General features: G+C 34.9%; 1 protein-coding gene across 1 annotated transcript in view; it reads left to right on the top strand.

The window, feature by feature from the left end:
- Window positions 1–12,880, top strand: part of Pon2 (paraoxonase 2) — a 35,433-nt gene that overhangs the window by 20,546 nt on the left and 2,007 nt on the right. Inside the window, exons 3-7 of the mRNA XM_069996535.1 lie at window positions 1,647–1,702; window positions 6,172–6,337; window positions 6,872–6,998; window positions 9,972–10,172; window positions 12,734–12,815. Coding sequence (XP_069852636.1) covers window positions 1,647–1,702; window positions 6,172–6,337; window positions 6,872–6,998; window positions 9,972–10,172; window positions 12,734–12,815 — 632 coding nt within the window. The remainder of the gene's footprint in view (window positions 1–1,646; window positions 1,703–6,171; window positions 6,338–6,871; window positions 6,999–9,971; window positions 10,173–12,733; window positions 12,816–12,880) is intronic.

The following is a 12,880-nucleotide window of genomic DNA, read 5'->3' as shown; positions in this document are numbered from 1 at the left end:
ATTTCAAAAGAAAAAAATTAAGCAAGAACCAGTGGTTCACACCTCTAATTCTTAAGTGTCTGGGATTCTGAGGATTGTGTTTTGAGGCCAGCTGGGTAGAACAGTTTGTGTGTGACTTACGTCTGATTAACTACCAACAACCCAGAAGTAGAGCAATGGCTCAAGTAGTAACTCGCTAACCTTGAGTTCACGCGCTAGTACACACAAGAAATTTAAAATCACTTGTAATTCTACTAACCTAAGGAAGCATTTTTAATATTTTCTTTTATTTTTATGTGTGTAAATATGTACACATAAAAGTTAAATTTTCCTAAATAATTTTTCAGGAAAGATAAATTTCATTAACTGACAACTGACTTGCTATTTAGAAATCTTGGACCGAAATTCTGTATGTGCGCATATGTATCAAGGAAGGAGTATTTTCACAGAAGAATTCTTAGCAATACATTTAGAAGACATTTTGCAATGTGTAGGTCTGGATATGTTTACCTTGTTTTAACCAGTAGTTGAAAGCCCTTTGAAGCCATTGTGGTTCTTCAAGGATCTACTGATCCCCTCCACTATAAAAAGCTTAAGTTTTTTTTTAATATCTATTTTATCTCTGAGGAGCAGGAAGATATATACCTCATGTTTATAATGTAACGTTCTTGGCATTATTTTGGGTCACTTTCCTGCTCTGTAAATAGCAAACAATATTGGAACCAACTGACTAAATACAAACTCATGAATCAAAACCAGAATGGTGTTTGGATTTACAATTTTGAAATAATCTTGGAGAAATCCTTTCAGAGGGGTCTTAAAGTGGAAGATTGGATTTTGTAACCTCAAAAAAAGTGTCATGATTTGACTTGATCTAAGCCATTTTTATTCCTCTTTTCTGTGTTTGGGTCTATTTTCTGTCTGAAGAATTTATATAGGGAGACCATTGGGAAAGTCTTACATCTAATTATTTGCTGTGCTATGTTGAGTATAGTGCAGACAAGTCAATAAACAATCAATAATAATTGTAGCCTGCCACAGAAATGGGAGCTGGCAGCTTCAGCTGGTTTAAGTGCATGGTATTCTACATTAATTTTTCTTTGCTAGTTTTTTCCTATAATTTAAAACCTAAATTTCAAGAGCAAATAGAAAAGTTTCTTTGCTTATGAGAACAAATAGGCATTGTTTTAAAAAGAGAGGGAATAAGTAATCCCAGGTGTTTTCTCTCTGTTTAATGAGAGAAATGTCTTTGTGCTTCAGATTGAGTGAGCACAGAAGAAGACGAGGATATTTGCATGGTTAAGTGACTATGAGCCCTTCCTTCTGAACGTAATATTCCCTTGATGTCAATTACTTTTATACAGACATCTGGATGTTTATCATAAAAGTGTACAGATGTCAACTTTTTCTGTATCATAGCTGGAAATGTAGTGATAACTTGACTTTGATTTGAGTAAACATAAAATATTTAACATTTAATGTCAGAAGTTCACTTCAGGAAAGTGCTTAGACTGACATTTATTAAAGACAACTGTGCTTTGGAAAAATGATTGGAACCATCCCTAAAAATACAGACTCTCTTATAAAGTGAGCAAAGTCCCAGTTATTCTATCTCTAACAAGTAACAGGTTTTGAAAATGACATTTACCTAGTTCTTGAATTTACAGAAGCCGGCGCTGAAGACATTGACATTCTTCCCAATGGCCTGGCTTTCTTTAGCGTGGTGAGTACTGTCTTCTTTCCCCCCAAACAGTAGAGGAGCACAGGGATGTATTTTGTTTCTTGGTTTTTTGTTTTTGATTGTTGAGATCTTATCTTTAAGTCCTTTACTTTGTAACATAACTTGGGGCAGGGAGATAGGTCAGACTAGGTCTTAGAAATTTCTTTAAGCTTTTCTAAACATACAGACAGTCTTTTCCAATGGATTGATTATTTATTTGGGACTGGAATATTTCAATACAATCTTTGTTTTAAAAATGTGTCATTTTTCGGGCTGGGAAGGTGGCTCAGTGGTAGAGCGCTTGCCTTTCATGCATGAGGCCCTGGGTTCCATTCCTCAGCACCACATAAGCAAAAAGAAAAAAGCTGGAAGTGGTGCTGTGGCTCAAGTGGTAGAGCGCTAGCCGTGAGCTGAAGAGCTGAGGGACAGCGCCCAGGCCCAGAGTTCAAGGCCCACAACTGGACCCCCCCCCCCAAAAAAATGATTTTTTTAAATTAAAGAAATAGATGATAAAAAAAGATATTTGAGACATTATTGTGGATGTGCGATACCACCATTATCCTATTTTAAATACTGTATCCATCCTTCTTGCCATTACATATTCAGATTTAAGCATATTAAAATTTACATATTCAAATCTGTTATTTCAAATAATAAACCCAACATTCCCAAACCAAGGCTGAAGCTTTTTCTTTCTTTCTTTCTTTTTTCCCCCTGAATAGTATATTGGAAAGTTATTAACTGAGTTTATTTATGCACTTCATTCTTATTTTAATTCTTTCAGGCTGAAAAACAATATCTCTTCTGAGGATGCCATAGAAAGATGTTAAAACATTGATGTGCATGATGTTTGCTGGACCAATACTCATGCTAATTGAGAAGCACAATGAGTAGGCAGATGAGGGTTTCTGACCACCAGTTCCCTGGCTTGAACAGAAATAAGAATCTTTTGCATCTTCATGGGGCCAGTTTGTTTTGAAGGAATACCTTACTCCAAAAGTTCCCCCTCCACACCCATTTATTTTCAGGCTCTGAGACTCAGAAGGGGAGTAAAAAACTTAGAGATACTTCAGAAAAGAGCTGCAACCCTAATAAACAGTTGTCAGACTTGTAAGAAAGGTAAGAGAACTGAGTTTAGAAGAGAATGAGGTTTGGAACTCTCCTCAGGTTCCTGATAGATTTTATATGAACGACTGAACTGCTGGTTATTACTATTAATGGCCAAGAAATAGCGTTGCTAAGCTCAAACTAGTTTTAATGGCCTACATAAAATGAATCAAGCACTAATTATAATAGGAGTTTGTTAAAGCACACGTCAGTTTATAGGTTTTGGCAAGGGGATGCTGGGACTAATCACAATTATTCATAACTTAAATATGTAAAAATCCTAGATTAAAAAGTTGTACTGTTTTTTCAAAGGTGTGTTATTTGCACTTTATGTAATTCAAAACTTAAACTATTTCAAGACTTTTTGTACATGAGGAGTCAGGTTTCTCGGCACAAAAAATCTATAGTCATTTTAGCAGAGTTGCACATTAGAGACATATGTCTAGCCACATCAACAAGGATTTTCTGCTTATTTTCTGTGATTCTTAGTTATATGACTGGTTTGAAGGAGGGTTTTGTTTTGTTTTTCAAATTTAGAAGCACTGCCTCTTTACTGCTGTTTTTCCTTCACTGGGCATTGTCTTTCTCTGACATTCCAACTATGTGCTTCCTTGCTAATTGAATAATTTATATATGGCAGAGGAATTTCTTTCTCTTCTCAGCATTTTAGCCCATCTGCCCCATACTTTTCCACAGGTATAGATTTGAGGGGCATCTCAAAACTTAACATCATACTTGGTGAGGGATTGGATTACAAAGAATAGAATAGAAGGATTTAAACAATAAGGTGAATGTAGTTTATTAGTACTACTGAACTGTATACTTCAGAAGGGTAATGATGAGGACTTGTATGTTGTTACTATTTTATCACAGTTAAAACTAAAATAAAATGTTTAAATAAGGAAAAATATTGAAGTGATAGGAAATATTACAATAACTGTGAGTAGTTATCCTATCTGGTAGCATTTCCTTTGCATAGAAGCCATGATGTTTGGGATCCTTAATAAAGAATAGAGTTTAGTGACAGCTGAAGTAGCAGAAATATAACTCCAGTATATTCTATTTACTGAGCCTGCCAGCCTTACAAGTATGCAACTGTAGACACATGGTTTTGTTCTGTTTTTGTTTTTGTGTTTTAACTAGAAGGATCCTATTATGTCAAATTTTGTGCATGAAGTGAGTCTTATTTTTCTATTGTATCTTTAAATATGCATAAAATGTAGCAACATTGTATTAGCTTCATGAAACAGTGCATTCCAGTAAAATTTACTGTGCCTGGTAATGATGAATCAGCATTTTATAGATAGCTGGAGAATTTATTGAGTAACTGATGTTAAAAAAGAAGAAGACCTAGATATTCTCGGGAGTGCCAAAAGATCATTAAATAAAATTCAATACTCATTCCTGATTAATAGCTCCAGGTGAGCTAGAAATAGAAGGAAAATTCCCAGAAATCTACAGTACGCATCAGTCTTAATGGTGAAACATTAGCTATATTCCCATTAACATGCAGAACAGGAAAAAATGCCCACTACCACAACCACCATCAATAATCTATTAAAGCTCTTAATAACCTAACCAACAAGAATAAGAAATATGAGACAGAAGAAAAAAAAAACAGACAAAAGTGCCATTATTGTAAGATAATGGATTCTGTTGTGGCTGTTGCTTTTTACATACCCCATAGTTTCAGCTATCAGACTATCAGAGTTAGAAGGAGATTTTAGTGAGTTAGCTGGGTACAAAATAAGCCTATAAAAATGCCATGGCTTTTCCACAAACTAGAAAAAAATAAGTAGAAGATGTTATGATAATGACAACGTTTCATTCATGGTAGCAATTTAATCACCCATATATATGTAATATATAGGCATGTTTAAAAAGCCATAGTAATTTAAAAACATTATATTGGCACTGAAATAGGTATGAGACATCAAAAGAACAAAACAGAATTTTCTAACGCCCACATGAAAATGTAGATGAGGGACATTACAAATAAGTGAGAAAGGCTGAATGATTTACCAGTAGCCTTTAAGGCACAGGGGTCTAGAAAGGAGTAAACATGACAGGCATTAGCTTGTGCCTCACTGGATTCTATGAATATGTGTGAGATGGTAACAGTGCTTTAACCAAACACATGGAAGGCAGGGCAGTGGGGAGTGGTGGCTGTGGGGAGGGTGTTTTCTTGCTGCTATTTAGAAGAGGATACAGATGAGTTCTCTGATGAGGGATGTTGTCCAAATGTCAGAAGAGTCATCAATTTTGCCAATTTTTCAGGAAGACACTTGCAGGCTAGAAGAGTAGCACATGGCTCTGAGAAGGGTAGACCCACTGTGCTGGAAAGACAATAAGGACCGCCTCACTGGCCTGTCTTCATTTGTCTTAGTCCCATGGTACAGCATTCTTGTAACTGTTAATATATACCTATGTCAAATGGCAATGAGGATAATGGAGAAAAGCAAACCAGGGAAAAAAAGAGGGAAAGAATCCTATATATATCTGGAGGCTGAGGTGAGCATTCCTAGAAAGAACAAAGAATGTACATCCTGAAGGGAGAACTGACTTCTTGGAGCCTGGATGGCCAAGGAACCTGAGCGAGCAAGAATCCCAGGTGATGGGGGAGAGATAAGAGTGTGGGGAAAGGAGAGGAAGGTGAGAAGGGCCAATTATATAGTGTCATCAAGCTATCCTAAGAATTTCTGCTCATAACCTGAGGAAGATGAGAAGCCATTAGAGATTTTTTTATCAGAGGTATGACATCAGCAGAGGTAATCTGGAAGCTGAGATGAGAAACACTGATAAGGGTTCAGTATAGAAGCAGAAAGGCCAGTTGGAAGCTGTTGTTATAATTATGGTACAGAAGTGGGCCACGGCAGCCATGGAGGAAGGGGTGAGAACAGTTCACATCCTTAGGAAGGAATGTATTTTCAGTGTTCAAGACAACAGGATTTGCGGATGGATTGGATATGCAATGTGAGACAAGGAGGGGAGTCATGAACAAAATTTAGTAGAGTATAGGCCCAGGGCTTGAGGGTTTCTGTTAAAATGCACGCTTCTCTTATCCCTATATTCAGCTCTGTCTGGAGTCTGGGAGTCTGCTTATCCTCTGGGAGACCTTGAAGAGAAAAAAATCCCTACTCTTCTGACTCAGCTCAACAAAATCAGTTATTGTTCAGCTTTCAACTTTTCAACTCCCAATTATAATTTCTTCTATTGTTTATTTTCCTCTGTTTCCTCTGTCTTTATGGCTTTATGCCATCACCTTGAACCAGAGTCTCTACTTACCATTCATGTGTAGTTCCCACTTCACTGCATACAAATACTCAAGCCTTTGTAATTCACTTTTTTTCACGGTTTTTGGAAAGGGTCTAAAATTTCCAGGACTCCACAGCTTTGCACCGGATAAGTCTGGAGGCATACTAATGATGGATCTAAAAGATGAAAAACCGAGGGCACTGGAGTTAAGAATCAGCCGAGGATTTGACTTGGCTTCATTTAATCCTCATGGCATCAGCACTTTCATAGACAACGGTAAGAGCTGATGAGCTACCAATGTTAGGAATCATGCAGTGGTTCACAAATGACTGTGAACAATAGGTTTGGATCTTATTAATAATAGGAAGGAAGGACAGTCAGCTCATGAATTATTTTTGTATTCTTCATACAAACAACTTGTCCACTTGCCTCTTCCTCTGGCAGTAGGTTATGTTACTTTGAAATTTCTAACAGTTAACATCTGAAAGAATGTTTAAATTTCATAACCTTTTCACATACTTGTGATTATTGTATTTAAAAGAGCTGTATTTCAGAATTAATCTCTAAACAGATTATGCATGAATTATGTATATGGAGTGGGAGGCACTCTTTCTTAAAGGTCAAGGGACCAATGATCAGGAATAACAGCAGATAGACAGTGATGGGCTAGACCAGGAAGAATGACTTGTTAAGTCATCTTACAGCTTGTATATTCAACCTTTCCTTGCCTGTGGTATTTAAATGTCAGTGTCTGCCCAGAGGTCCTATGGTTATGTCTTGTAAATTAACTCTCTTCTTTCGATCCTTTAGATGACACAGTTTATCTCTTTGTTGTAAACCATCCGGACTTCAAGAATACAGTGGAAATTTTTAAGTTTGAAGAAGAAGAAAATTCTCTGTTGCATCTGAAAACAATCAAACATGAGCTTCTTCCAAGGTAATTCCTCCTTTAATACATTCTCCAGAAGATTTATCTCTAGCATTCTCAAACATTTCTCAGGATGGGTGATCCTCTTATTTTTTGTAAAATCTGGCAGATAGGTAGATAGATAGATAGATACATACATACCTAACACATGATATATCACAGTATATATTACAAAATATAATTATATATTATATAACTATATGTTTATACAATATATGGTATAATATTTAGGTAAAAATGTAGGTGTCTATCTATCTGTGTCTCTATAAATATGGATATTTATATGGAATTTTATAAGCATTTTAACCTTAAAACTTCAAGTCTGGAAGGCTCTGTAATCTGAAACATTCTGAGTACAAAAATGATGCTACAATGGAAATCTTCACAGCACAAAATTTTCTTCTGGGCATGAATCCTGCATCTTGTATAAAAATTTTTCTAATTTGGGGAGGGGAAGGGAAATAACAAAATGCTGAGATAAGGATACAGGTTAACCCATTGTAACAATGAGATGTACAAGACACTATGTTGAAAACAAACTTTACAACTTTGGTGGGGGGAGGGAAGAATTGGGGAGGTGGGAGGGAAGGGATACTAGGGGGAAAAACAAAGGAGGAAGTGACAATGCTTGATAGGAAATCTACTCATTACCTTACTCATGTAACTAATCCCTCAGTACAGCATTTCTGCGATAAAAATATATAAAAAATACTATGCTACAAAATATTGTATAAAATTACTTTCAGCAGACCAGGTACAGTGACTTACACCTGTAATTCCAGGTACATGGGAGGCATAGACAGGAGGATCTTGGCTTCAGGGGAAAAAAAGACAAGATTCTACAAAAATTTTAATAATATTAAATAATATTAAAACAATTAAATAAAAACAGTTGAAAGTGTAACCTGCCTAATAAGCTGAGATCCTGAATTTAAAACCCCAGTAGCACCAAAAATTTTTTTAAAAGTTGCCTTCTAACTATGTGTTTCAAGTAGATAGGAAACATGAATTCCATGTTTAGATTTGTGTCCCAAATAAGATGTTATTTACATCATGCAAATGTATGTTATTTACATCATGCAATTATTCTAAAATAGAAAACCAGAAATACTTCTGGTCCCAAGGGGACATTCAACCTATACAATCTCTCTCCCTCTCTCTCTCTTTCCCCACACCATATATATATATATATATATATATATATATATATATATATACAATTCATACATATATAGTTTCATTGTAAATGAGGGAGAGCATACATGAAAGTTAATGTCACTCTTTTTTTTTTTTTTGGTCCGGTTGTGGGGCCTGAACTCTGGACCTGGGCACTGTCCCTCAGCTCTTCAGCTCAAGGCTTGCGCTCTACCATTTGAGCCACAGCACCACTTCTGGCTTTTTTTTTCTTTTTGCTTATGTGGTGCTGAGGAATCGAACCCAGGGCCTCATGTATGCAAGGCAAGCGCTCTACCACTGAGCCACCTTCCCAGCCCCATAATGTCACTCTTTATACTAATAATAATCAGCATTCTATATATACTCCCTTAAGAAAAGATAAAATCCTGGACTATAAAACTATACCCTTCAAGCTCCTCCTGAGAGTAGAAGACAAACCTCACTATTTTTTCTGTTATCATCCCATTGAAGATGCCTTAGTGCTGAAGTGTTTGCCCCAGAAGTATTTATATGGGTTTGTGTGGTTTTCATGGGACTTTGATACAAAGGTTCTCATGGAGTTAGCTGGGTTTAGTAGTGGCTGTGAGCTAAGGGCCTACAGAACTAGAGGCATTCAAGTTGCAAATGGGTCACTACTAACTCAAGAATATAACGGTGCTGGGTAATATAGCTAAAAAAGAATTGCATGTACACTGCCAGCTCAGCTGCCATTAGCTTACTGCTTCTAGTTTAACTTTGATGGATATTTTTAATTTCTATTTCCCTATCTAGGGCATCAGCATATAACCTCTAATCATTCTTTCCCAAAATGTACTTCATAATAAATAAGGAGTATCAATACCATTCAAGCATCCTCTGCCTGAATGATGGAGCTTTCTCAGAAAAAAAAAATTAGAGAGAGAGACCCACCATCCTTGTAAGCTCCATATTTTTCATTTGACAAAGGAGAAAGCAGTTCTTTCAGAACTTTTTGCATAGGATAATTGGAATTTAAATTTAATAACACCCTTTTCTAACTGGTTTTAAAAATGTAATTGTTTTTAGCATATCAATCTCTCACCTGAAGTATTGTACTACAGCAATTTCATCATTCATCTCTCTGCAAGTGTTTATTGAGGGTCTGTTCATTCTCAGCATGTCGGCTTTGTGAGGCAGGTAGAAATTGAACAGTCAACCTTAGTTTGACTGATAATGAAGCAAAGGACTGAGGAAAATCCAGCAGCTGAGCAATAGGGGCCAGGTAAATATTGCTGACAGTGAGACAGGTTCTATATTACCTGACATCTCTGTTCTGATGTACAGTTGTTAACCCTACACTGCTTATGGAAAAAAAAAAAACCCACAAAAATTCCACATGGAACCGAGTTCTCTCTCTTTTTCTCATTTTCTTCTTTTCTTCCTTCCTTCTTTATTTTTCTTTTACTTTCTTTCAACATCATTTCTCTATATGGCCTAGCTTGACCTCAAGATTTTGATCCTAATACCTAAGCCTCCTAAATGTTAGACTTACAGATATGGGCCATTACATCTGACTAGATCTTTTATTTAATAATCATCCTGCTATAATTGCTAAATGACCTCTCTTCAAGTTACCTGGTACCACAAACAAAACAGTCCTTTTGCAAATAATATTGTTATATATTTTATATATTATAGTCATGTGATTTTTAGCTTATCTTTTCTTGGAAAAAAACTAATCTAAAATATAAAATACATGTTGTATAAATTCTACAGGTACTTGATCTAAGCTTCAATATGAAGACCAATAAGGCCTTTTATTTTCTCTCATATGTTTTTGTCTTCCAGTGTGAATGATATCGTAGCTGTTGGACCAGCACATTTCTATGCCACCAATGATCACTACTTCTCTGATCCTTTCTTGAAGTATTTGGAAACTTACTTGAACTTACACTGGGCAAATGTTATTTACTATAGTCCAAATGAAGTTAAACTCATAGCAGAAGGATTTGATTCAGCAAACGGGATCAGTATTTCACCTGATAAAAAGTATGATCCTTTACAGAATATCTTCTTTAACTCTAAGTTGTGGTGATGGCCAAATTCCTTACTTTCATGTTGGGTATTTTTAAGTTTTTAAATTTGAATATAGCTTTTTTGACCTGTTCATATAATTTCATATATGTATAGTAGATATATTTACATACAATATATGATTATATGTATTTATAGATATTATATAAGGATATAATTACATAGTATATAAAACTTGGTATATATTTTTAGCAAATTTATTTTTATAAATGTAAACTTTAATAAAATGGGATTGAATTAATGTATATATCGAAATACCAGGTAGCTATTTAAAATAAAAATATTTTATTTCTTGAGTACATACTATTCCATTATATGGATGATCCTAAACTAATTTAATTTTTTCACTATTGATGGACGTGTAGCTTCTTTTTCTGAATAAAAACCCTTTTATAGTTCTCATTTACTATCAAAACTTATCCAGTTACTTTTTAAGTAAAAACTTCTTAATATGGTATAAAGGGCTGGAGGCTCAAGCAGTATACAGTTAACTCAAACCTTATGATTGTTAAAAAAAAAAATAGTCTGAGAACACAGTAGTTAAATTTACAGATTTTGGATTCATACAGACCTGAGATCAATTTGCAGCAAGGAGTCTGAGTAAATGACATTATGAACCCCATGTCTTTTCCCATTTATGTAAATGTTTCTAAGGGATAGACCACTAAAAATAGAAATACTTGCACAGTTCAAACCCTTTAAATGTTAGCTTTGTAAATAATGCCAAGTAGTCTTGCAGAAATTCTCTTATTTCAGTATGCACAACCACAAGATATAGGAGAGGATATTAAATTGTTTATTAACATTCTCTTCTACTGCCTTAGTTCATTAGACAACTTAAATTATGACAGGATATAAATGTAGCATTCCTTGACAACTAAATGTTCTTATTTTTTTGCAGTGCAACTCCTTTCTTCTGGTTACTGAAAATGATATAGAATCGTTTTATTTAAACTGGAGCTGATATGATCCAGCTTCTCTAGCCAAATGTGTTTTGCTTCCTACCTCTTATATTTCCATCATGAAAGCAAAACTTTCTGGACACCCAAGCTAAAAATAGAAATACTAATTAATAGAAAATTTGTTTTATCGTAATGAACAGAGAGCTTATCTCTGACTCTACTTCCATTATTGCTATTTAGTCTATGAGCAAATTGTCTTGTTTCTCTTCCTTCTTTGCCTGTAGTCATCCTCTCTGGCTAGACTATAAGATGAGCTACAACTTATTTTCAACCTACTTCTGTCTTTTGCTCTCTGGCTAGCGTGGTCTTCCTGTGATTCATTATGAATAATCCTTAATGAAGGATTCCAAAAGTGGGAGCTGTCTTCATCTCTGAATGCTGATGTTAATCAAAGCACCAAGGCAAAGGAAATGGACAGTAATTGTTGAACTAAGCTGACAGTTTATTATTGTACCATGTCTTCATTCTGAGTATTTTATCAATCAAGGCTAGAAAGGCCTGGACTCTTTAGCCTTATCCTTCCTTTTCTATTCTTTCCATATTTTCTAAAAGAACCAACTTACCATTTTACAATCATCCTTTGTGGCTTTTGTTCCTTTTCCTTGGATCCAGTGTTTTCTGCTGTCTGGGAAGATCTTCATCCTCAAAACCCTCAAATCTAATTTCTGTATCTGTGTCTTTTGTTCATATTTTCCCTTGTTTTGAGAGTCTTTCTGCATACTCAAAAATTAGAGGCCTCTTCAGATTGAACTAATTTCTGATTTCTTTAGACTTAAACTATTTCTCATGGTAGCAGACTTAGGTGTCTCTTGTATATGAACCAATCTGATTCTCCCAACACATTATAAACTTCAGAGGAGAAAGGCTGAATCTGTATCTGTTTCTATCTACCTCTAAGTCCCACTTAAGTGTATCTATGTTGTTATGAATACTTCTCTCTCACTGTTAAAATTTCCCATGTATTAATGTATCTTTTATTATACCATATTTTATTAATATATTTATTACCATCTGAATAAAATGCATTTTGATAGCATATAAATGATAGAAATATCAAATTACATTTTAGAATGTAGAAGCTTTGCTAAGGAACCAAACATTTGCCACCAAGGATCACTACTTCTCTGATCCTTTCTTAAAGTGTTTGGAAACTTACTTGAACTTACACTGGGCAAATGTTATTTACTATAGTCCAAATGAAGTTAAACTTGTAGCAGAAGGATTTGATTCATCAAACGGGATCAGTATTTCACCTGATTTGTCTTATTTCCATTTCAATAACAAATACCATGGACTGTATTTACAGATTGAAGTTCTATGTTATTTTTCCTTTCAGACCTATTGAAAAATAATTTAATAATACCATGATTGTTGGAGCACTGCTGAATTGATTTTGAAAGTTTACTTTTTTAAGTAAAAATTGACCTTTATTAAGAATTCCTTGAGGGCACATCATTGATTAATTTCTTGACAGGTTATTAAGATGTATTTTCACTGTATTAATGAAGTTTTATATTGACAGAAAACTCTAACCATTATATCTTTTCTGTAAAGGTATATCTATGTTGCTGATACATTGGCTCATGAAATTCATGTTTTGGAAAAACAGCCTTCTATGAATTTAACTCAGTTAAAGGTAAATACTTATCTTTGTGTATAGATATGAATCAAGTACACATTGCAGTTACATAGTTGTTTCTT

The sequence above is a fragment of the Dipodomys merriami genome, unplaced genomic scaffold (genome assembly GCF_024711535.1).
Source record: "Dipodomys merriami isolate MVZ:Mamm:240054 unplaced genomic scaffold, mDipMer1.0.p SCAF_5, whole genome shotgun sequence".
Lineage (NCBI taxonomy): Eukaryota > Metazoa > Chordata > Mammalia > Rodentia > Heteromyidae > Dipodomys > Dipodomys merriami.
The sequence above is the reverse complement of the archived record's forward strand: the minus strand, read 5'-3'. Positions and strand labels throughout refer to the sequence as shown.